The sequence below is a fragment of the Euprymna scolopes genome, chromosome 27 (genome assembly GCF_053919585.1).
Source record: "Euprymna scolopes isolate OS-2025 chromosome 27, ASM5391958v1, whole genome shotgun sequence".
NCBI classification, from domain to species: domain Eukaryota; kingdom Metazoa; phylum Mollusca; class Cephalopoda; order Sepiida; family Sepiolidae; genus Euprymna; species Euprymna scolopes.
This window is the reverse complement of record NC_136508.1, coordinates 39,445,710-39,468,326: the sequence shown is the minus strand read 5'-3', so window position 1 is coordinate 39,468,326 and position 22,617 is coordinate 39,445,710. Positions and strand designations below refer to the sequence as shown.

Here is a 22,617-nt window from a genome sequence, read left to right as displayed (position 1 = left end):
ATTTTAAGGAATTCATTACAACACACACACACACACACACACACACACACAAAATATTTTTTTCTAACCCTAACCCAATGATCCTTAAAATAATATTAGGACTAACGTCAATTCTTGGAATTGAACTAATATAGTAATTACAAGAGATTAATTGACATATAGGCAAAATAATTTTCCAATAAAACACTTCTGCTTTTTTTTTTTTTATGTATATAATTGTAAAACTCTGTGTACCTTGCTTGATTGCATCTTCTTGACGATCGGGCGATTCCATCTTTTGAAAAAGGGGTGACTGGTGAATTTATATGGTGTGTGTATTATGGTTTCGATTCTAGCTGATGGCACCCAAATCCAACATATTTACATATATATATATATATATATATATATATAGTTTATTTATTTGTTACGCAAATTTAAAAAAACATTTTCGGGGTTATTTATTTATGTTGGTAGTGTAGAAGAAAATGTATGAATGTTATTTAAGAAAGGTGTATTAAAAAATGGAGAATAAATTTAAAAAGAAAATGAAGGCAGTGGGTAAATGCTCTTACGATTGTCAACAGGTTAAAGTAGATTTATTTATAAGGAAATTGCGTTAACATAAAAATAATATGGAAATGAACGATGTAAAAAAATGCAGAAAGTATTAACAATTGTTTATTTGGATAATTTAAACGCAAAAACATAACAATTGGGATGCTGAAAACGTACACGGTAAGACAATGTTTTATTGTCGTGTTGATTATTTGTTTATGTATGCATGCTCAACCGGAAGTCGTGAACCGGATGTTGAGTTACAACACTCATTACAAGGCCATTACCCGTGACCCGTTGGGTCAGTATGTTAGCTATGGAATTCATGTATTAGTGTGACACTTGTGACATAAAGAAATTTTTTTTGACATAACAGAAACATTTCTATGAAAGTATATTAAAATGAAAAAAGAATATAGATAAATTTCTATGAGTCGTTCTGTTTATTATAATTGATTATTTTTGAAAAAAAAAATTACAGTTACTGAATTATAAGTGATTAGCCATACTTATACGTTTACAGCGTCCCAATTGTTTTTTTTTTTTTTTCACGTTTAAATTATCCAAATAAACAATTGTTAATACTGTCTGCTTTTTTTTTTTTTACATCGTTCATTTCTGTATTACGTTTAAGTTATTTTAACGCAATTTTTTTTCTTCATTTTCTTTAATAAACTTAGAACCTTTTTTATCTACACTCTTATCATAAATAAAGTTGTTTAGTTGTAAGAAAATAGCGACAGTATAGTTGTAATAAAGAATAGTTGCAAAACACCTCCACTCTTCCCATGTTAAATAATAATTTCGAAATAATAACGTTAATAATGAAGTGCGCAGGTCAAACTCTGCAAAAGAAGCGATTTGTGTTTATTTGTTTACGTTGTTATGGGTTAATGTTTATGCGTGCATGCGCAACCGGTGGTCGTAAACCGAAAGTGGGTTACATCACTCGTTACAAGGTCATTTGAGTTGTATAATTATATAGATAGATTGACGAAGGTCATTCCAAAAGTAAAGCTTTCTATTTTTTTTTATTTATTTATTTATTTTTTTTTTTTTCAAAACAAATTGAAGACTTAGGAAAACGGGACTGGTACCATTAAAACAATCAACCTTTTGTGCTCCAAAATTAACTTTTCGACATAGTCACCACCATTTTCAGTGCACTTTTGCTAAGAATTCAGTGATGCATGTCTGATTCTAACACACATCCATAACAAGAGTTGCTTAGTTAGCCTCGCATTGTAAATATCTGCAACAGAGAGATGAAACTTTCAAGTCATGAATGCATAAGTTCAGTCAGCATAAACAGTACAATTTGTGATCACTTCCGATCAATTCAGGCGGCATAAAAAAATAGGAGGCATTACTTTTTTAACGCCCCACCCCCACCCCGTTTATATTAAGTGAAAATAATTTTTTTTTTAAATGTATACCCAAATACTTTCCTTTCTCGGTATCCTTTGAATTATTTATGTTAGAAATCACTAAAATTTACAAAGAAACAATTGTGCTATATTATGTTCTTACTGCTATTTTAATTGTTTCAGTGTGTTGCACTCTTACATTGTGTGTGTGTGTATGTATATATATATATGTATATATATATATATATATATATATATATATATATATATATATATATATATAATCTTTATCTATATCTCTCTCCCATGCTCCCTACCCCGGTCAATATACAGTTTTTGAACTGATGATAATATCTTTTTAAAAATACCATGAAAAATGTTATTTAATTCTCTGTCACAGCAAGAACTGTGACACCAAGGTCGGAAAGTGGGGTTGAGAAGCCCCCCCCCTCCCCGGACGAGGGGAACTTTGATCTGCAAAAAGTGCCTGGGCAGCCCCCCCTTCTCAAAGACAGACGGCAAAGTCTGGGAGGGTGGACCTCCTAGAACTGCACAGAACTAAACTCTTGCATCAAAATCAACAGGGACTGGATCATTACAGGAATGGTCCAATCTCTGTTGATTTGGGGGGTCAAGGATAAAAATCCCTAGCCGGCTGAGTATATGAAGAATATATCTGAAATACAAACTACTTTTTAAAATGAAATGAGTGCCCACTGTTTTTTTTTTTTTTTTTTTAATTTTCTTCCTTTTAAGATTGTAACGTGGGGTATGTGACAGCCAAACCAGCTGCCAACGTTCCCCTGCTTTTTATTGAAACCAATCGAGAGCTCTTTTTAGTATCCTTGTTGTTCCCTTAAGTGTAATTGTCTGGATCTCTTTTGCACTTGGTTCACCAGGAATATTAGTTAGGTAGGACTTCAGGTTCTTCTTCATAAGCCCTGTGGCACCTACAATAACTGTTATGACTGATATCTCTCAAAGATTCCAGTTTCTTTTCATATCATGTATGAGACATTCATATTTGATCTGTTTCTCCCTTTCAGCTCTTTTGTTTTAATTTTCCTATCACTTTGTTTTTCCTGGGGATGGGGCATTCTACCGGATACTAAATAGTCTCCCATTAGTTTAGTTACTCCAACCGAGAGATCTTTTTAAGATTCTAACTGTTCCTTTAAATGATATTGTTTGTATTTCTTTTGCACTTGGTTCACACGGTATATTCGTCGGATAGTTTTTTTGTCTACGATATATTATGTCAGACAAAATTGGTGCTAAAGCCAACCTTTGGTGTTTTTTGTTTATTTCAAAGCAAATTCGCCACAAGAATAAGCTTTTAAATTATATCATTGAAATACATATTTGCTGAAGACATCATACTTTGCATTTTCCTTGCGGTGGAAGTTAATCTTATGGAGATTTTCTTGTATTGCTTTGGTTGGCTCTTTCACTTGATTCATATCTTTCAACAAATCATCATACCAATTAATGATGGGAATATTCCAATATTTTTTCCCGGTCCCAATATTTTTTTCCCCCGGTCCCAATATTTTTTTCCCCCGGTCCCAATATTTTTTTCCCCCGGTCCCAATATTTTTTTCCCCCCGGTCCCAATATTTTTTTCCCCCCGGTCCCAATATTTTTTTCCCCCCGGTCCCAATATTTTTTTCCCCCCGGTCCCAATATTTTTTTCCCCCCGGTCCCAATATTTTTTTCCCCCCGGTCCCAATATTTTTTTCCCCCGGTCCCAATATTTTTTTCGCCCGGTCCCAATATTTTTTTCACCCGGTCCCAATATTTTTTTCCCCGGTCCCAATATTTTTTTCCCGGTCCCAATATCCCCCCCCCCCCCCCGTCTCAATATTTTTTCCCCCGGTCCCAAGATTTTTTCCCCGGTTTCAATGCAATTCCCGATTCCAATATTTTTTCCCATTTCCAATACAATTCCCAGATTTTGTACAAAATTCTTGATTCTGATACAATTACTGATTTTGATTGTTCTATAAACCTCCGAGTTATAGAGTCGATTTTTCTTTTTAATTTTCCGGCTCCTTTCTCTTTGATAGGCTTATAAGAGTAGTTGTCAATAGGCAGAAATCAGCAACTCATAATGTCAACACAGACATTCCTCAGGGTTTCTGATTCCGATACACTTACTAATTCCAATTCTTTTATAAATCTCTAAATAATTAGCTATAAAATCGATTTTTAAAAAAATTTCAGATTACAGTGTAAACTGATGTAATGTGTGAAAATATTTTTATTTTTGTAAACATAAAAAAAATACACATGTGGAGAGGTAATCCAAAGATTTTCGTATTACAGGTATTTTAAAATACTTTACCATTTTATAATGAGTACCAACAATTTTATAATGAGTACCAACAATTTTATAATGAGTACCAACAATTTTATAATGAGTACCAACAATTTTATAATGAGTACCAACAATGGAAAATTGTTTTGAACAATAACAAAACGAAAAAACAAAACCATTAAAGGAATCATTTTTGGCATTGGAAAATAGGCACAATGTTTCCGATGCCACTTCTAATACTGCCAAAGGTTATGATTTTTACAATTCCTCATTTTGATTAATTGTCCCAACACTAATACGAATGTTCCAAATATTTCACTAACTCGTCTGACATTGTAGAAAGCTTTGGATCACCTACTTTGAAATTTATATTTTGATTTTAACTTCCGTTTTCTAAGGGAGTCATTTATTTTTTGGGTTTAAATTTCATTTTACACCAAATCATTGATCTGACTGAACATAACTATGACGCACTTATCAATATATATATATATATATATATATATATATATATATATATATAATGTAAGATGATTGATAATTTATAATTAAAATTAAAAATCGATTTTTTAAATTTTTTTTTTACACAGTGATCACCACTTATCAAGGCCCGGAAGCCACTCAGGGATAAGGGTTATTGCAAGTACATTAAGTTAGTGAGGAGATTTGCTGAAGTGTTTACTTAAGGGGGCGGTTCATTAGGAATTTGTTAACATTGGACTTGAAGACATTCAAGTTGTAGTCCGGAGGGAAGCAGGCAGACGGAACAGAGTTCCACAGGCGTGCAGTTCTAAGAAAGAAGCTTTGTTCATGGAATCCGCGTTTTGATTTAGGCACAGATATAGAGTGGGGGAAATTTTTCACAGTGGATTCAGCTAGACGGGTGTTTTTCGTGAAAGATTGGCGAGGGGGACCAGAGATTGGAGTTCAGACGAGCATCTGCCATGGAAATAAGGAAGAACAAACAAAATCAATAAATTGTACGATCGTTTCGGAAACGATGTTTTTATTGTGATAGACATGGAGTCTTGGACAATAATTTTATCATATAGTTTTTGAAAACAAGGTCTTCTCATCAGCAAAAATATTGGATGGTGGGTTTTTCACTAAAATAAACCTAGCATTTTTAAGTAAGGCAGATGTATCTGGAAAATATTTAAAATATAAAGGAAGATGGTTACTTTTTTGATGGACAATGTAGGATAAATAAAAAAAAAAATAATGTTGAAGGGTAAGGTTAAAAATGTTAAATTTTAAAGCAAAATATTTATATTTTGTTAAAATATTTAAAATCTAGATTCTCTTAACCTTACCCTTCAACCAGAGTCTACCTTATTATATTTTATTTTTATTAATATAAACAAATTTACAAGGTTGCAACACTGGACATGCTAATGTTTCAGACAAAATCACCAGTCCGCATCGAGCGACTTAGAGACAATGACGTCTGTTTTAATCAGTACATTTGATAAAAACAAAATGAATAAAAAGAAAATCAGTGCTTACATATGGTAGTGTTCTTTTTAACCAACACATTTCAGGTGAAAACCTTATGCACATACGTGTGATCTAAAAATTAGTATCAATTCCAAAAATTACGAAAAATGATCCAGTAAAAGCTGATTCTGAATTTTTTCTTTTATTTAAAAAATGGTGAGCACTTACTTTTAGTCAAAGGAAATAAGTTAGTTTGTTATACTGAATTGGTCGCATAACTCTTCTACATAAAAAAATACAATAAAACTTGATAATTCGGTAAATATTTTTACTTGTAATTATTTTTTACTAGATCAATTTTCGTAATTTTTGGAATTTATACTAATTTCGGCCTGGCACATAAGTACGTAATAATTCATTGGCTTAAAAGAACATTAAATGTGAATAAAGTTTTCTCAAATTCATCAAAACATAATTTTTTTTTTCCAAACATGTAAGTGCTTTGAAGTACCATCAACATTTTTGTAGCATTCAAAAAATATACCTCAGGCCTCATATTTTTGAACATTACAAATATCTTGGTGGTAGGCTGGAACAGTTGTATGCTCTAACTAAATAAATTTAAAAAAAATTAAAAAAACTGACGTTTGGGTAAATTTTAAGGGATTTTGTTCCACTACGTTTAATGTGATTTTTATAATATTTAAAATATTTTATCATGGCTCTTAGAAAATTATGTCCTTTTGATTTTTTGTAGGCTTTAATCTATATATTAATGCGATAGCGTGTGTTTTGTTTTCTGTGTCACGCTTATATCCGGGTCGTTTAATTGTTATGTACTTCCATTTCTTGTCATAAATAATTTTACCAAGAATTCTTCATAAGTTTTGGTTTCGGTTTCAATTATAGCTGATGGCACTCAAGTCATCTATTTTTTTTTTTTTTTTATAAGCAATTTTATCAAGAATTCATAAGTTTTGGTTTCGATTTCGATTATGGCTGAAAGAACTAAAGTTACATATATATATATATATATATATACATATATTTTTTGCATAAGTTTTTATTTTGGTTTCGATTCAAGCTAATGCACCCAAGTCATATGGATATATTTTTTAACTTTTTGAACTTTATAATATATAAAATTCGATAGAACATTAGCTCTATAATAATATATACGAAATCTGCAAGAATTAAAATATCATATTTAAGCATACTTTACGACCGGGCTTTGTCGGGTGTTCGTGCTAGCTTAGATAAATACTTTTGCAGATTTAACAAAAAAGTTACAAAGCATCTCCATTTACACTGAACATATATAGCATGCGGACATCAATATATTACAGATGAATGAGTCCTCTGTGGAATTTCCACAGATCCTGCTAGTCATGAATTAAAGTGGATAGTTCTTACCCCTCCCTTCCTCCTCCTATGTAATGTTTTTCTCGCTTATTCTTCTCTGGATTGACATTTGACAAGTCTTTATTTCATAGAACTACTTCATTGATCTAAGCATATCTTCTAAAAAATACATATTTCTATACAATTAATTTATCAGAGAAAAATGTAAAGAGAAAGGGTTATTGACTAGACATCTACAGAGTGCCAACATTCGGTAATCTCCAAAAATACCGTTAGGGCTTACAACATGGCCGCCAGAAGAGTCACGTGATCCGGTTGATCCAAAACATGAATCGCCGTATTACGAAACCGGAAAACGCAAATTTAAAGCAAACTTTGACAAACAAGCATAATAATTAAGTACAAAAACAGTTTTTCAATATCATAATAATAAATAATTTATTTAGAACGGTCATTTAATTTGTTTCTCAAAGTTTGCCTATTTTTATAACAACATTATATCAACAAAAAATTAAATACAAACAAATTGTGATTGTTTGTCAAAGTTTGCCTTCAAGGCTGCGTTTTCCATTTGCACGATTCATGTTTTGGATCAACCGGATCACGTGACTCTTCTGGCGGCCATGTTGTAAGCCCTAACGGTATTTTTGGAGATTACCCAACATTCATATATTACATATGAATGAGTCCTCTGTGGAATTTCCACAGGTCCCGCTAGTTGAGGATTGTTAGAAAATACCGATTTTTTATTTTATTCTTTAACATTCTCTTCTGGAGGCAACTGTTCTATTTCCTCTTCCTCTAATAGTGACTGACTTGAATTCTTACAATTTTAGGACATTTCTATATATCATCTCAGGACAAAATTTTAAATGTGGATTTTTTTTTTTGTATTATCTACTTCCTACTTATGTGGAAATATAACAAGTGCCTCAACACAAATTAAGTTTTTTTTTGTTTTTTTTTATGGCAAATCTTATTCAGGTTATTCAATGCATATAAAGTCAATAAAAAATGTTATAGACGACTTTACCCCTTGACAGGTGGAAATGTATAAGTCTTTTCTTTACATCTCTACTTTTTGGTCCCCCAGCCCCTAACAAAGGAGGGATTGGACCTAGTAATTCACTCCCGTTCGTCCATTCATTTGTTTTCAATAACCACGTCTTGGATTTTTTTTTTTTTTTTTAATTTTACACAAACATTTTCGTGGTGAAAGTAAATTTTTGCCAGAATGGATTTTCCATGATAACTCTGATTGCCTCCCCTTGATGCCATCATAAGGTTAAAAGTGTCCTCAAATCGTTTGTCCATTCGTTTGTTTGCACTTTTCTCAATAACCATATCTTCAGTTGTAAGCCATGTTTTGTTTCAGAAGAGTTTCCGATGGTTAGTTATTCTATACAAGTCCTGGAGATGAAGAATTCTTTTCAGTGGGTAGCTGTTCTGTACAGGTCCTGGACTTTATAATTTTGCAGCCAAAAAGCAAAAGATCGTTCTCGTGTTCACACTGAAAAAAAAAATATATATGCAAGGTTGCTAAAAAAAGGTTTAATTTTTATGGGGCAATTCTGGTTTCTGATTGTTTTTTTTTGTTTTTTTTTACACAGGAATCACCACTTATCAAGGCCCGGAGGCCACTCAAGGATAAGGGTTAATGGATATACAGTTGTCAATGTGATTATAGCGTAGAAAACATAAGTAGTGGGAGTTTTCTAAATTGGATTACTTAGAAGAACAGTTCATCAAGAACTTGTTTATGTTGGACTTGAAGAATGTAGACAAACGGAAGAGAGTTCCACTGGTGTGCAGTTCTAAGAAAGAAGCTTTGTTCATGGAATCTACGTTTAGGTTTAGGCACAGATAAAGAGTGTAGAAAATTATTGATAGTGGTTTTAGAAAGACGAGTGTTTTTCGTGAAAGTTTGGCGAGGGGGACCATAGATTGAAGCTCAGATGAGCACTTGCCATGAAAATAACGATTAAGCAGAAATAGGCTCGCAACATAACGTGCATTAATTTGATTCGTCAGTTCCTAGCAGCAGTGTTTATAAATAGAATCTCAACTCTGAGGGATCATAAAACCCCATTACGAGTCAAAAATATTGTAACATCATACTTCGGATTTTAAAAATATTTTGCACAAACATTAGTCATGATAAAAGTAAATTTTTGCCAGAATGGATTTTCCGGGATAATTCTGGTTGCCCCACCCCACCCTCAGGAGTAAAATTGCCCTAAAATCATTTGTCCGTTTCTATTCACACTTCTCAATAACCACTCCTTGATTTTTTTTATTTTTTTTAATTCTGTACAAACGTCAATCATAATGAAAGTAAATTTTTCACTTGTGGATGGAGACCCCGCAAGCTCAGTTTATTTTTTAAAATAACTATTGTGGCATTCAAAGGCTGAAATAATACAACAAAGCAGTTAATGAGTTTATATTTACAGAAAAGTACTGAAGTAATGTATTGGCAGAGACTTTTTGGTCCCCCCTGGCAAAAGGAGGGGGGGGGCTGTAAATTCACCCTTGTCCCTTTGTCCGTCCACACTTTTCTCAATAACTACACCTTGAAATTTTTTGAAATTTTGCACAAAACATTACACATGATATGAGTAAAAAAGTAACTGAACGGATTTTCCGGAAAAAGTCCGGTTGTTTCCCTAGGGGTGCCTTTCGGGTTAAAATGGCTAAAATTGACACTTTTGTGCTTATTAAAAAAAAAAAAACTTGATGCCCTGGATTTTTATAAAACTTTCTGAAAAGTTGTAACTGGTTTCTATATGATTTTGTTTGTCTATACTTCGTGATAAGTCTTGGGTATGCCTCAGGAGCTTTTTTAGGGATAATAAAAACACTCCAGTTTTTTAGACTATTTTACCATATTTGTTCAAAATTTTTTGTGTATGTCTATTTAGCAGTTTTGCATGGTGCTGAACTCAAATTTAAATATGTTGATGCTAAATTTGGATGGAGGAGGGTCAAATAATGGACTTAGTCATTTCTTTTTTTGCATGGTGCAGAACTCAAATTTACATATGTTAAGGCCTAAAACTACACCGTTTGTTCATTTTCACAAAGATTTGACATCCCCTGGGGATTTTGGTGCTAAATGGGGGGGGTCATTTTTTATGCCTCGTTCACTGTGCATTCACGGGGGACCATGTATGCTTCACTTGCTCTTGAATCAGCTTAGCGAGTCTTTCTGTTACCAAATCTCCTAACTACATTCTCAGCAATTACTGCTTTCCATAGTTGTTTTTCATTTCACCACGTTTTAGTTAAGTAAGCCTCTGGCCAGCTTTGGGTAGGATTGAAACCGCTATCTTCAGACAATGCTCATCTGGAACCGTAGAGATTCAACGTCTCTATCCACTTCTACGGTTCCAGGTGAGTATGGTGGTTTCAATCCTACCCAAAGCCGGCCAGAGGTTTAGTTGGTTAAAAACGTGGTGAGACAACAACAACTATGGAAGGCAGTAATTGTTGAGAATGCAGTTAGGATACGGAGTTCCTATCCCATCACGGTTACCACTTGACGAAGGCCAGAGGAATAGTTGGCCGAAACGTCGTGAAACAACTAAAAAAGATGAGGATAATAGTTTGCAATAAATAAATGAATAAATGATACTCATCTCCATAAACATTCCAATTAATATATATATATATATATCTAATATATACCGAAGCACTTTGAAAAGTTTCGTCTGTGTATTAGTTAGCTTTCAAGAGTTTACGCACACTCTTCATACTTTTGTAGGGATCCTCTGTTACTTATCATGAAAAATTATTTTAGGGATTTAAAAACAAAACTAATTAATCTTGTGGTTCCCCAGCAGTGTTGATTAGACATTACCTCTGTTGAAAACAAAAACGTTTTGCATATAAAATCTTTTCTTTTTTTTTTTGCTGTAGACTAATTTTTTAAAACCAATTAGAAGTGCTTTATTTGCTCTTGTATCATGTCGATTGCAATATGAGGTGTTCATTGCATAACAAGATGTAGATGTCATACCAGAATAGATTCATGAACTATAAGTAATGAGTAGGGCTATGACAACAGCATATTCTTATTATTATTGTTTTGACTCTTGAGTATATATCCGACACAGTTAATCAACCGAGAACCACATCACTCTATATGAAAGCATATAAGATATCAATGGATACACACTTGAGAGTGAAAACAATGAAAAGAATATGCTGTTGTCCTAGCCCTACTAATAAGCCAAACAACACTAAATTAAAAAAAAAAAAAAACAACATAAGAAATGTGTTCAATATAATATATTGCTAAATTAATTTTAAAAAATGAAAGAAAACAATTTTGATGAATTAAAAGAATTAAATCCAATATGGCGGCTTACTGATTTTTTAAGTTTTTTATTTACTTGAGTCACCACTTGTCAAAGCCCAAAGACCACTCGAGGATAAGGGTTAATGAATGTTAGGTGGCAGCGTAGTAATCGTTAGTGTAGATTGGGTAGAATTTGATTATTTATGAGGACGACTTAACAAGAACTTGTTTACATTAGATTTGAAGGCTACCATGTTGTATTCACACGGGAAGCAAGCCAGCAGAACAGTGTTCCAAAAGCAGGCAGTTCTGGGAGAGAAGCTTTGTTTATGGAATCTGTGTTTAGATTTAGGCGCAGATAGAGAGTGGTGGAAATCATATGTAGTGGTTGTAGCTAATTGAGTGTTGTTGTGAAAGTTTGGCAAGGAGGAACCACAGATTGAAGTTCAGTCGAGGACTTGCCATGAAAATAGCAATAGAGCAGAGACAGGCTCGCAACATCTTTTCTGTGGGAAAGAGGTTGCAGAGAAGAGAAAAGGGTATCACTCTATCATTTGCTGCAGTTTCAACTTAAAATACAAATGTCAATGTCTTTGCTTCTCCGTCTAATTCTCCTGGAAATAACAACAGCAGAAGTGATTGTTAACTTTTTGTATTATATCTTCAAAATACGTTTTCTTCTGTTCCTTAATCCTTAAATCCAAATCTTATAATTTTTTTTTTAATCTGTTAAACCAACAGATGGATTATGTACAATGGCTTCCCTGAATTAACAGTTACAGATTAAAGGGCAGCATTCGACCAACGACAACATCTGCTTCTTGTTTATTTTGGAGGTTTCGTTTGTGATGTGAAAATCCTATTAGATCTATTATAATAATTTACGGTGCAAGTGTACGAAGGGGAAAGGGGGGGGGCATCTTGCCTCGTTTTGATCTTTGAAAAATTAGGTCACGTGATAGTAGCTGACTAGTTTAACATCAAATAATAACATATCGTTGAATGAACGTGGATATAACCAGCATTTGAGCCAGATTTGAAGAACCGATAATGATGTAAAAGCCTTTTTAAGTGTAGGGTGGGGGGGGGGATGATACTTAGAATTGAAAGTCCTGTGTGCTTGTTGTGGTTTAAATGTTGAAAGAAGAACGAGAAGGCTTGGAAACAGTGGATTGAAAAATATATTAACAGAAAATACAGAAGCGTATATTGGTTGAGTGGGACTCCATTCAACTGGAAGGATTAAGTGAGGTTACGACCCACTCCCTCTGAGTCTCAGGTTCAGACTGTTCGATAGAAGAAACTGGTTACTAGATGTGATGTCAGGAATAGTCCATCGTCAGAATCTGTAGGGGTGCTACCCCAACAGTGTTCAATTTGTCAAAGAGAAATAACAAAAAATGGGGGGGGGGCAATAAACATTGTTGGAGATGCATTTCCCATAAAGGGAAACACATTTCCATAAAACATGGAAGTTTTTTTGGAGGAGGGGGGAGGGGGTAAACCTATCACTACAGATTTTTATTCAGTTGTTATATTTTAGGTCATATGAGACTCCAGTGATAAAATGTGCGTTATATTATTTGATATGACGCTGGTCAACCAGTACCACATGACCTAACTATTCCAAGATCAAAACGAGGCTAGAAATTTGGAACATCCTTTCATACACTTGTGTACAAATACTATTAGAGAGAGTATGGACTCTGACTTGCTTAGTAACTTGTGTTCGATTATTTTTGTGGTGCTTCTATATTATAATAAGAAAAAATATTGAATTTCAAGTAAAACAAATGGTAGCTGCATAATTTTCATATTGCAGTAACATATTCAAACATTACGGAAAACGATAAGGTAGGGAAAGAATTATTAATAAAAAACAGTTTTCGATAAAATCTAGATGAGGAATAAAATTTGTCCGACATTTTGAATTATGTTCATTATGTGACGTAAGCAACAGAATTTGATTATTTCTCTTGTAAAGTTACCTTTTTTCTTTTTTTTTTCTTTTTTTAGTAAGCGTAACATAGTGATTTTGCTTCATTTTACAAATTTCGTTTTTCATTAATGAGTATTTTTTTTTTACCTTATCGTTTTTCGTAATTTTTGGATGTTACTATTTGGGACTTGATAATTTCGTAGGTATCATTTGTTTCACTTAAAATTCAATATTTTTTCGTTATTATAATACACAAGCACCATTTTTTTTTTTTTAAATTTTACTTTAGTTTATTACCAAAAATCTTTTGTAAACACAATTTTATTTAATACTAAAATTATTTTCAAAGATATACTTTATAGGATAATCAAAGCATTCAGTTATACTTTACTAGTGGAGGTATCTGGCGTTGCCCGGGTGTATCGAGGTGGTGTAGTAAAGAACCCCGGAAGGTGTTTAAAATTTTAAAAAGTGGTAGTAGCAGGGGGAGGGATCAAAACAACAGAAGGCAGCCCAGATGGAGAGATACTATATCATAATTGTATTTATACTATATCATAATTGTATTTATACTATATCATAATTGTATTTATACTATATCATAATTGTATTTATACTATATCATAATTGTATTTATACTATATCATAATTGTATTTATACTATATCATAATTGTATTTATACTATATCATAATTGTATTTATACTATATCATAATTGTATTTATACTATATCATAATTGTATTTATACTATATCATAATTGTATTTATACTATATCATAATTGTATTTATACTATATCATAATTGTATTTATACTATATCATAATTGTATTTATACTATATCATAATTGTATTTATACTATATCATAATTGTATTTATACTATATCATAATTGTATTTATACTATATCATAATTGTATTTATACTATATCATAATTGTATTTATACTATATCATAATTGTATTCATACTATATCATAATTGTATTTATACTATATCATAATTCCATCCATCTCACTCCCTTGGGGCATTCATGAATTCATTGTTGCTCGTCATTTTTAATGTTGCTCAAGTGTTCAGACTGTCAACGTATGCTTCTTGCTGTCATCCTCTGCTTTTTCTATCCACAATTTTTCCCGTTTATTTTTGCTGGTTATCAGAGAGTGGTTTGATGACGATTAGGTGCCACCTATCTATCATGGTAATCCTTGCCAGTCGAGATTTTTTTTTTTACATAGGAGTCACCACTTATCAAGGCCCACAGGCCACTCGAGGATAAAAGTTAAAGATTAAAGGTGTCAATGAGACAATATCATAGTAATTGTTAGAAGTGTAAATTTAGTAAATTGGATTACTTAAGGGGAACGGCTCATCAAGAACTTGTTTACATTGGACTTGAAGACGACCATATTGTAGTCAGGTTGAAAGCAGGAAAACAGAACAGAGTTCCACAGGTGTGCAGTTCTAAGAAAGAAGCTTTGTTCATGGAATCTACATTTAGGTTTAGACACAGATAAAGTGTGGGAAATTGATGCTATTTCTCGAGTAAAGAGTTTGATGCATTGCCATAGCTTTCTTTGCAGTTGTGCAGACAGTAGGCTACAATTTCTTTCTGTCTAAGCAATGCCCATTTTTTTTTTCTTTTTTTTTTTTTATTACATTTTCACCCCAAACAAGGCACATTGCCACTTTGGTGTAGGGGGCTACTATCAGGGGAAACATCTACTGGGGTACTATGTAGGGATTAGGGCAGCGAGATGTTGGTTCACATTGCACTTGAACTTATGCATGTCAGTACAGTTGGGGAAGCAGTGACCTGGAATGGAATTCCAAAGTCTAGCAGTTCTGGGGAAGAAACTACTGGAGTAGAAAGATCTTTTACATCTAGGGATATCTACAGTGTGGGGGTGGGATTTTGCAGCTTGTCGGGTCTGTCGAGGGTGTTCACGTCGTGGGGGCACAAGTGCTTGCAGTTCTTCAGAGCATTCACCATTATAATACTTGTAGAACAGGCAGAGGGATGCAACGTTTCGACGATGGGACAGAGGCTGAAGCTTAGATGCCAGTTTAGGGCCTATCAGATTTGTGACTCTCTTTTGAACCCTGTCAAGGAGCGAGAGACTAGTAGCCGATGCACCAGCCCAAATATGACAGCAATACTCCATACATGGGCGAATAGTGGCCTTATAGAGGTACAGGATACTTTCAGGTGTTAGAAGTTTTCTAGCACGGTAGAGAGAGCCCACCTTCCTCGCAGCGATTGTCCTGACTAATTAATAGAATGTGGGATATTTAATTTTGCCATTGTATTTATTCATTGAAATATGGATAGAGATTGTTTTTTTTTTTTTTTTTTTTTTTTTGCCAAAGAATGTTTTAAATGTTTGTAAATATTATCGAGTATTCTGAAAAGTGTTTATGAACAGTCATCTAATTATCTGGAAAATAAAAATCCAAACAGAATTATTTGCCTTAAGAAGTCGTAATTGCTGAAAGATATAACAGAATGATTAAAAGAAACAATGAGGTTTTTTTTTGTTTTTTTTTCGAAAAGTGGGTCCGATGAAGTAGGATTCCTGGTGAATGATAGGGTAGTGAGTAGATTTTTTCGACTGAGTGAAATATACTTCTACCTCTTAAGTATGACTTGTTTGGGAGAGTCATTTTGATCAGAATTAATGAAAGAAATGACAAAATTGAATGAAATCGACCAATGATTTCTGGAAACATTTATCAGGTAAAGACAGGAAACACGACCATATTCTAATTGGGTGTTTATAGTCCTATGATTTTGATTTCTCCTTGGGGAGGGGGGGGACACCTTTCCAAGCACTTCTTGTCTGTGTAACACAATACTACGGAACTGTTTCTCTGCAAACTACAGCCTGGTCGTTTTCAACTCCGATGTCAACAAATACTTATACACCATTCTCAGAAGTAATCATTCCATTCATCATTTTCTATCCTCTCATGATATTCTTCATCATTCAACTGGCCCTGTCGGTGGGGCATTAGAATATGCTGACTGCCCCCCTGCAGAGGGTAAAAGTCCCTCAATGGGGTCCTGGATATGACCTTAAACTATATCCAGTGGTGAGTCCCCAGCTTGTGGGCTTTGGGGAGTGTGGAGCCACCCTTTAATTACCATTGCTCCCAGGTCCACTCTGACCCGGAGTGGTAGTACCTGTTAGCGTCCCAACTATGGGTTAAATAGAAACCGACGTGAAAACAACAAATATATTCTATTAAAAAAATTTTTCTTCAAAATCTTTGGATTCGGCATTAAATAACCCGAAAAGGGTTGATATGCCGTGAAACAAAAACAACCAAACCAATCATCATTCAACTGACAATCTCATTAGCTTTTATCCTCAAGTAACTTTTGGCTTTGATAAGTGATAATTCATTAGTAAAAAAAAATTTAATCAAGATATGCTAGTAAACCTTATGTCTAGAATTCTTATTTCAGTTTTGACTAAACCCCATTATGTGATTTTAATTCTTGAAAATGTCTCAAATTTAAGTTTTAAGAAGAAATTGAAAGTGATGTGATCTTACTTAATTGATGTCTAATGGCTATGGACTAATTTAATGCAGATCTAAAATTTTATATTTTTTTCAATGGGAGGTTGTATCCATGTTAGAGCCCCTTAAAACTTGTAAAAAATATTCCCAAAGAAACTGAAATTTAGAGAAAGTTTATATTAAACAATGTCTAATATCTATTCAAATTTTACAAAAATTTTGTTTTCACTAATACCTGCTCCATTGGATGGAACTAAATTAAACTAAATATAGGACATATTTGGACCTAATACGCTTAATAGTTATGTTCCAATATTCATAATGATCGGTTAATTAGTTTAGCAATGAATCCTGTACATAAAAATACACAAACATATAGGCATGCCGTAGTTTATATAGAGATAAAATAATAAAGTTTTACTTATTTATTTTTTTACTTTTTTATTTTTATTGGTTTTATTGTTTTTATAAAGCTTTATCTTTAAAAGATATTATGCCCTTTGTATGCACAAATGTTTGCTGCTTGGATTCAGAATTTTCTGAGCGACCCTTTTTAACAAGTGGTATTTTATTAATGTGTTTTTGTCATGGTACACACACACACACACACACACTTATTTATTTGCAAACATTTCCTGGGTAACCCACTCCCCTCACTGGTCCTACACTTTATTTATTACAAACTGTAAGCTTGAAAGAAGTTGAATGAATTGACGTTAAGATTGTAATAACAAAGTCTTGTTCAATTGCTTGAAAAACACTTGGAATGTGAGCGATTTGTATCCTATTATGTGTGTTATTTATTTATTTATTTTTTTTTAAATCTTTTGTACAAATATTAAAATAAGTTTCAGACTGTCGAATATATTAACCTTGTTTTTAGGCAACGGTTAACACCATCACCGTTGTAAGATTTCGACTCTTTGCAATTGAAATAAGTCCAGTGTTTCATCTGCAAAAAATGTCTATTTTTCAATAGCATCTCATTAAGATCCCCCTCAGTGTATCCGTGCTAACACACCGGGCAGAAGTCAATCAAGTGATTTTTGAATCAGTACAGATGTGGCAGCATCACTCAATACATAGGGGGAAAGTGGCTTACTTGAAATATAGTGACTACAATCTGATTGTCTTCAAGTCCAATGTAAACAAGTTCTTGATGAATCGCATCCCCCAAAGTAATCCAATTCACAAAATTCCCACTACTTATGTTTACTACGCTATAATCACATTGACTAATGTATACCCATTAACCCTTATCCTCGAGTGACCTCCAGGCCTTGATAAGTGGTTATTCCTGTTTAAAAAAAAACAAAAAAAACATTGACGGTATTTAGTTCTCTCTCACTGCAAGAACTGTGACACCAGGATCAGAAAGTAGAATTGAAATGTCAGTTATCAAGGCCCAGAGGCCAAACGAGGACAAGGGTTAATGTGTGCACGGTAGTACTCGTTAGTAGTGGAAATTTAGTTTTTTTTAGCCCTAAAGATGAAGCAGTCTTGGCGGTATCATCATTCGTTATATTACCTTTGAATGTAAGACCGATGAGTTTAAATAAGGTCATATAAAACATGACCGGCTGTGATTAATGTTTTTAATGATTCTTAAAGGAAATGAACTTAATCTTGGTAGCATTAAACGTAATCATCACTTTTACCTCATCCCCTTACTACAATCTGGTGACATTTTCAAGGAGCAAGTTATTATCTTGGATATGCCTGCATTCAGCTAGTCGACACATCTATCTACTGTTATATAAAAGGAAATTTGTGTGTAAGGGAGAGAGTTACCTATGAATTCGGAAACGGCTAGAACGATTTAAAAAAAAAAAATTCACACAAAGGTACTTGATGTGTCTGGGAGTGTTATTATGTAGGGTTTGTATTGGAATGTGTCCGATAAGTATCGGAAATCGATGATCGAAAAAAATCTGATTAAAGAAGGAAGTTCGATTTTGACCAAAGTTAAGTTTTACACAACCTAACATCACAAGTACATTTGAGAAGCTACATCTGAAGAGAGTCAGAGCTTACATCGACTGAAATGTTGTGAGAATAACACTCCAGATTAGATCAGTTAAAAATTATATATTTTTATCATTAATTGCTTAATAATAGATAAATTTAATTTTTTCTTAACTGCAACAAAATGTACATCACATAAAATAAACCCCAAAAAATTTTTAGATTCAATTTAAATTATATTTTTTTGCACTTTGAAAATTGATAAATTTCTAATAAAATCTTGTGCCTTTATTTTCAAAGTTTATTTAAAAAAAACAAACATTTTGTTTAATCAAATTCATGCCTTGTAAGAAATGCTTTTCTGACTTGTGTAATATTTTTTTTAAAACTAATCCAAGTTGAATACTTGAATGCAAAATTAGATCATTTAACGTTGCTGACGATACAAGACCTCAATTTTCAAGACCAATATCATCCATGCACAACGGATATTATTTCCTCTTTTAGTTCATGTTTTTCTACGATAAACAAAATCTATATATATAAAAGCGAAAATGTATGTATGTATGTTTGTGTGTCTGCTAAAAACTTTCGACAGACACAACAAAAATTCACAAACTCTGTATCATATCGAAGCTCCATCCTTCGCTCAAAAAATATCGAAAAATTGGCCAAAAACTTTCATTTTTTTTTTCACCCCGAAATCGACAATTTTCGACAGTGGGTGGTCAACAAAAACGGCCCTCTCGACCGGTTCTACGCATGTGTCAGATGACGTCATGACCTGATTTACTTTAAATAGTTGAAAAACTGAAAAAATTTTGTGTACGTCGCGTTAGGTCAGTTGATTAGCGCGTTGGTTCATTATCTAAACGTTTTGGGTTCGAATCGTGGTGTGAGATGTCTTTTTTTTTTTTTCGATTTTTTAAAATTTAAATATTGAACCAGGGTTATTTAAGCCATTTTTAACGTAACGTTCGTTTTTCTGGTTTTTTTTTTTACTTCGCTTATCCACCCCCGACCACACACCCAAAAGCACCCGGGTACCCACCGATTTTTAAAATTTTAATATCAAAATAGGCTTATTTAAGCCATTATTCACGTGTTCGTTTTCTGTTTTCATCGTTCGTTTGCCTTACGTTAGCTTTTTTTGTGTTTTTTTCCCGCTTAAGTGTTAACGTTGTTTTCTTTTTTTACTTCGCTTATAACAAACAAACCTACGTCGTCGTTGTCATCGTCGTAACACTCGACGACTTCCGGCCGTGAACCTGTCAATTTGGTTCTTAAATAAATTCAAGCATCTTTCACTAACTCATTCTGGCTGGCCGATTTTATTTTCAAACTTCGCCTCAGGGCTTCCGGTTCGATCCTACCCCCCCCCCCCCCGGTTCTTTTTTATTTAACACCACACACACCTACAAACACCCGGGCAACGCCAGGTACCCCCGCTAGTCCAATATATTTCTTTGTTTCATTTTAAGGAGGGAAGCACGGAATTCTGCATGGTTAGTAATGCTTTGGAGGATCCAAGTACGGTATTCACCCTGAGTGGATTTATCCAGCTTCTACTGAAAGAGAATCGTTGAAGAATATTAAATGCACAAGTTGTCTCCGGTCTGCTTCGTAGGTTTTTTTGCATTTACATAAGAAACTAGCATGGATACCCGCCGTTGCCCAGGTGGACATGAAGTTTTATTTTGACACAGCTGCTATACTAAGGATATTGAACACTTTTATCGATACCCCCACAACAATTTCAAAAATAAAAGAACGGAATCGTCCGAAACAAAGAAGAAATATGTGACAAATCTCCCCCCTAGATATTTCGGCAGAAGAGATACAAAGAGAAGAACTTTTGTTGCCTGTACGCTGCCCCCCCCCCAAAAAAAAAAGTAAATACATGAATCAAAGCAACTTTTCTTTCAATCAAAATAGCAAGTGTCCGTGCAACCGATGAAAAAAAAAAAAAAAAGTCACGGTAACCGAGCACGAACCCGAAACACAAAAGAGAAAAAGAAGGAAATAAGTTACTTGCAAATGCGTTTGCCGACAAGTTTATGATGCCATGACATTGCAAAATAAGGTTTTTAAACATAGTTTTAGTTAATTACGTGTATGTAATTTGCGAAAACTGACCCCTCCCTCCAAAACTGGTCCAGTTAACTACCACAATTAATCGTTTTTTCCTAATTTTCACACATTATGCATCAGAGGGATTGCTCTTTCAGATGGTACCGGTTTCGACCCGGTACAGTGTGGTTGGCGAAAGTTTTCAGTAGACATAAAAACATACCCACACACTAACACCTAGACGACTTTCCTTTATATAATAGAAGATGTGTGCATAATTTATACAGTCACTTTTAACAGTAAAGTTGTTTTGGTTTCATAACATTTGTGCACGATTGTTAATCTGGCCCAGATTTATATATTGTCATCAGATTTTTCACTTTTCTTGAAAGTTGTTGAATTTAAAAACTTGTATTTCTCATGATATAGTCTTTAATTTATTAAATGAAGTTTCATTAAATTTTGGTAATTCTTTGAGCTTTGGTGATTTAAAAAAAAAATTACATTGGTTTGTTTATGAAAAGGTAATTTTGTGGCGATGGTGGGGGGGGGCTCCACTATTTATACGACTGAAAATTTTCTGCCGGAAATAATCAGTCATTTTTTCACTTCTCATTATACAAAGCACCACTTTTTTCAGAAAAATTGGAAACTATCGACAAAAAGGATATTAAGGAACTGGGTGAGTTGGCATGGAATGAACCCAACTGACAACGTTTTTTATTTTTTGAGCTTTTTGTGATTTTTCAACATGCTTTTTTTTTCTTTTTTTTTTGTGGATGGATTTCTTTTCATTTTCTTTTATTTCTTTACTTTCATTTCTTTTATACTTTTATTTCACTTTTAAATTTTCCTTTGTTTTTAAATCCTTGAAATGGCCTCTTCGAGTTCAACACTGTTTTTTTCTTTGATTTTTTTTTTCTTTCTAATTTTCTTTATTCTATTTTATCCTCCGTTCAAAGATATTTCTCATTTGTTCATTTTTTTTTTTTTAATCGATTCCAAAATATTCCAATTCTTATTTTTTTTTTTTAATCGATTCCAAAATATTGCAATTATTTATTTTTTTTTTTTATCTTCAAATGATCTGGCCATTTCAGAATCTGCAAACTTTCTCTTGAATCGGATTTTCTCCCTGAAATTCAGGATTATTTCAGGATTGCTCTTATTCTCGTAATTTAAGATTTTTTTAATACATTTTCTTCAATTAACATCATTTCACCTTTTTACACTCAAATATTTTTTGCTTTAAATTTTTATTTTAATGACCGATACTTTTGAGATTCCAAACTGTTTTGACTTAAAATGATCTCCCAACTGATGATTAAGGTTGTTGTTTTTTTTCTTTAATCTTCACATCGAAACCATCTTAGATACTTTTCCTATTCAACTTCAAACTTACTAGTTTTTTTATTTACGTTTTTTATTTTACTTACTAGTTTTTTTATTTACGTTTTTTATTTTTTAAATATTCAGTTTTAAAATGGCATCTCAGTTCAGATTCAAAGATGATTTCAGATTTGTTTAAATTAATTTAATGAATCCTATATTTTAAAAATATTTTATTTTTTTATATATTGGAAATACTCTTTAGGAATCCAATATCCTTTTGAGGTTTTTTCTTTGAATTAGTCTTAAGAAATCATTTTCAACAAATCATTTTAGACAATTTGAGATTTCTCTATTAGGTGTATCTTTACTTATGCAGAATAAGGACTGTCATCATTTAAATTTTCATGGCAGTTTACGTAAAATACCGGATTATACTGAATGAATGTTTAATGATGTGGGGGGAAAACT

At 33.1% G+C, this 22,617-nt stretch overlaps 1 protein-coding gene across 18 annotated transcripts in view; it reads left to right on the top strand.

Moving 5' to 3' along the window:
* Positions 1 to 22,617, top strand: part of LOC145248835 (pleckstrin homology-like domain family B member 2) — an 839,292-nt gene that overhangs the window by 634,709 nt on the left and 181,966 nt on the right. For 14 of the 18 annotated variants that reach the window (XM_080110544.1, XM_080110541.1, XM_080110535.1 and 11 more), the window contains one exon: positions 21,458 to 21,499. The exons of the other annotated variants lie outside the window; for them this stretch is intronic. In XM_080110544.1, coding sequence (XP_079966670.1) covers positions 21,458 to 21,499 — 42 coding nt within the window. The remainder of the gene's footprint in view (positions 1 to 21,457; positions 21,500 to 22,617) is intronic. 18 annotated transcript variants of the gene reach the window in all.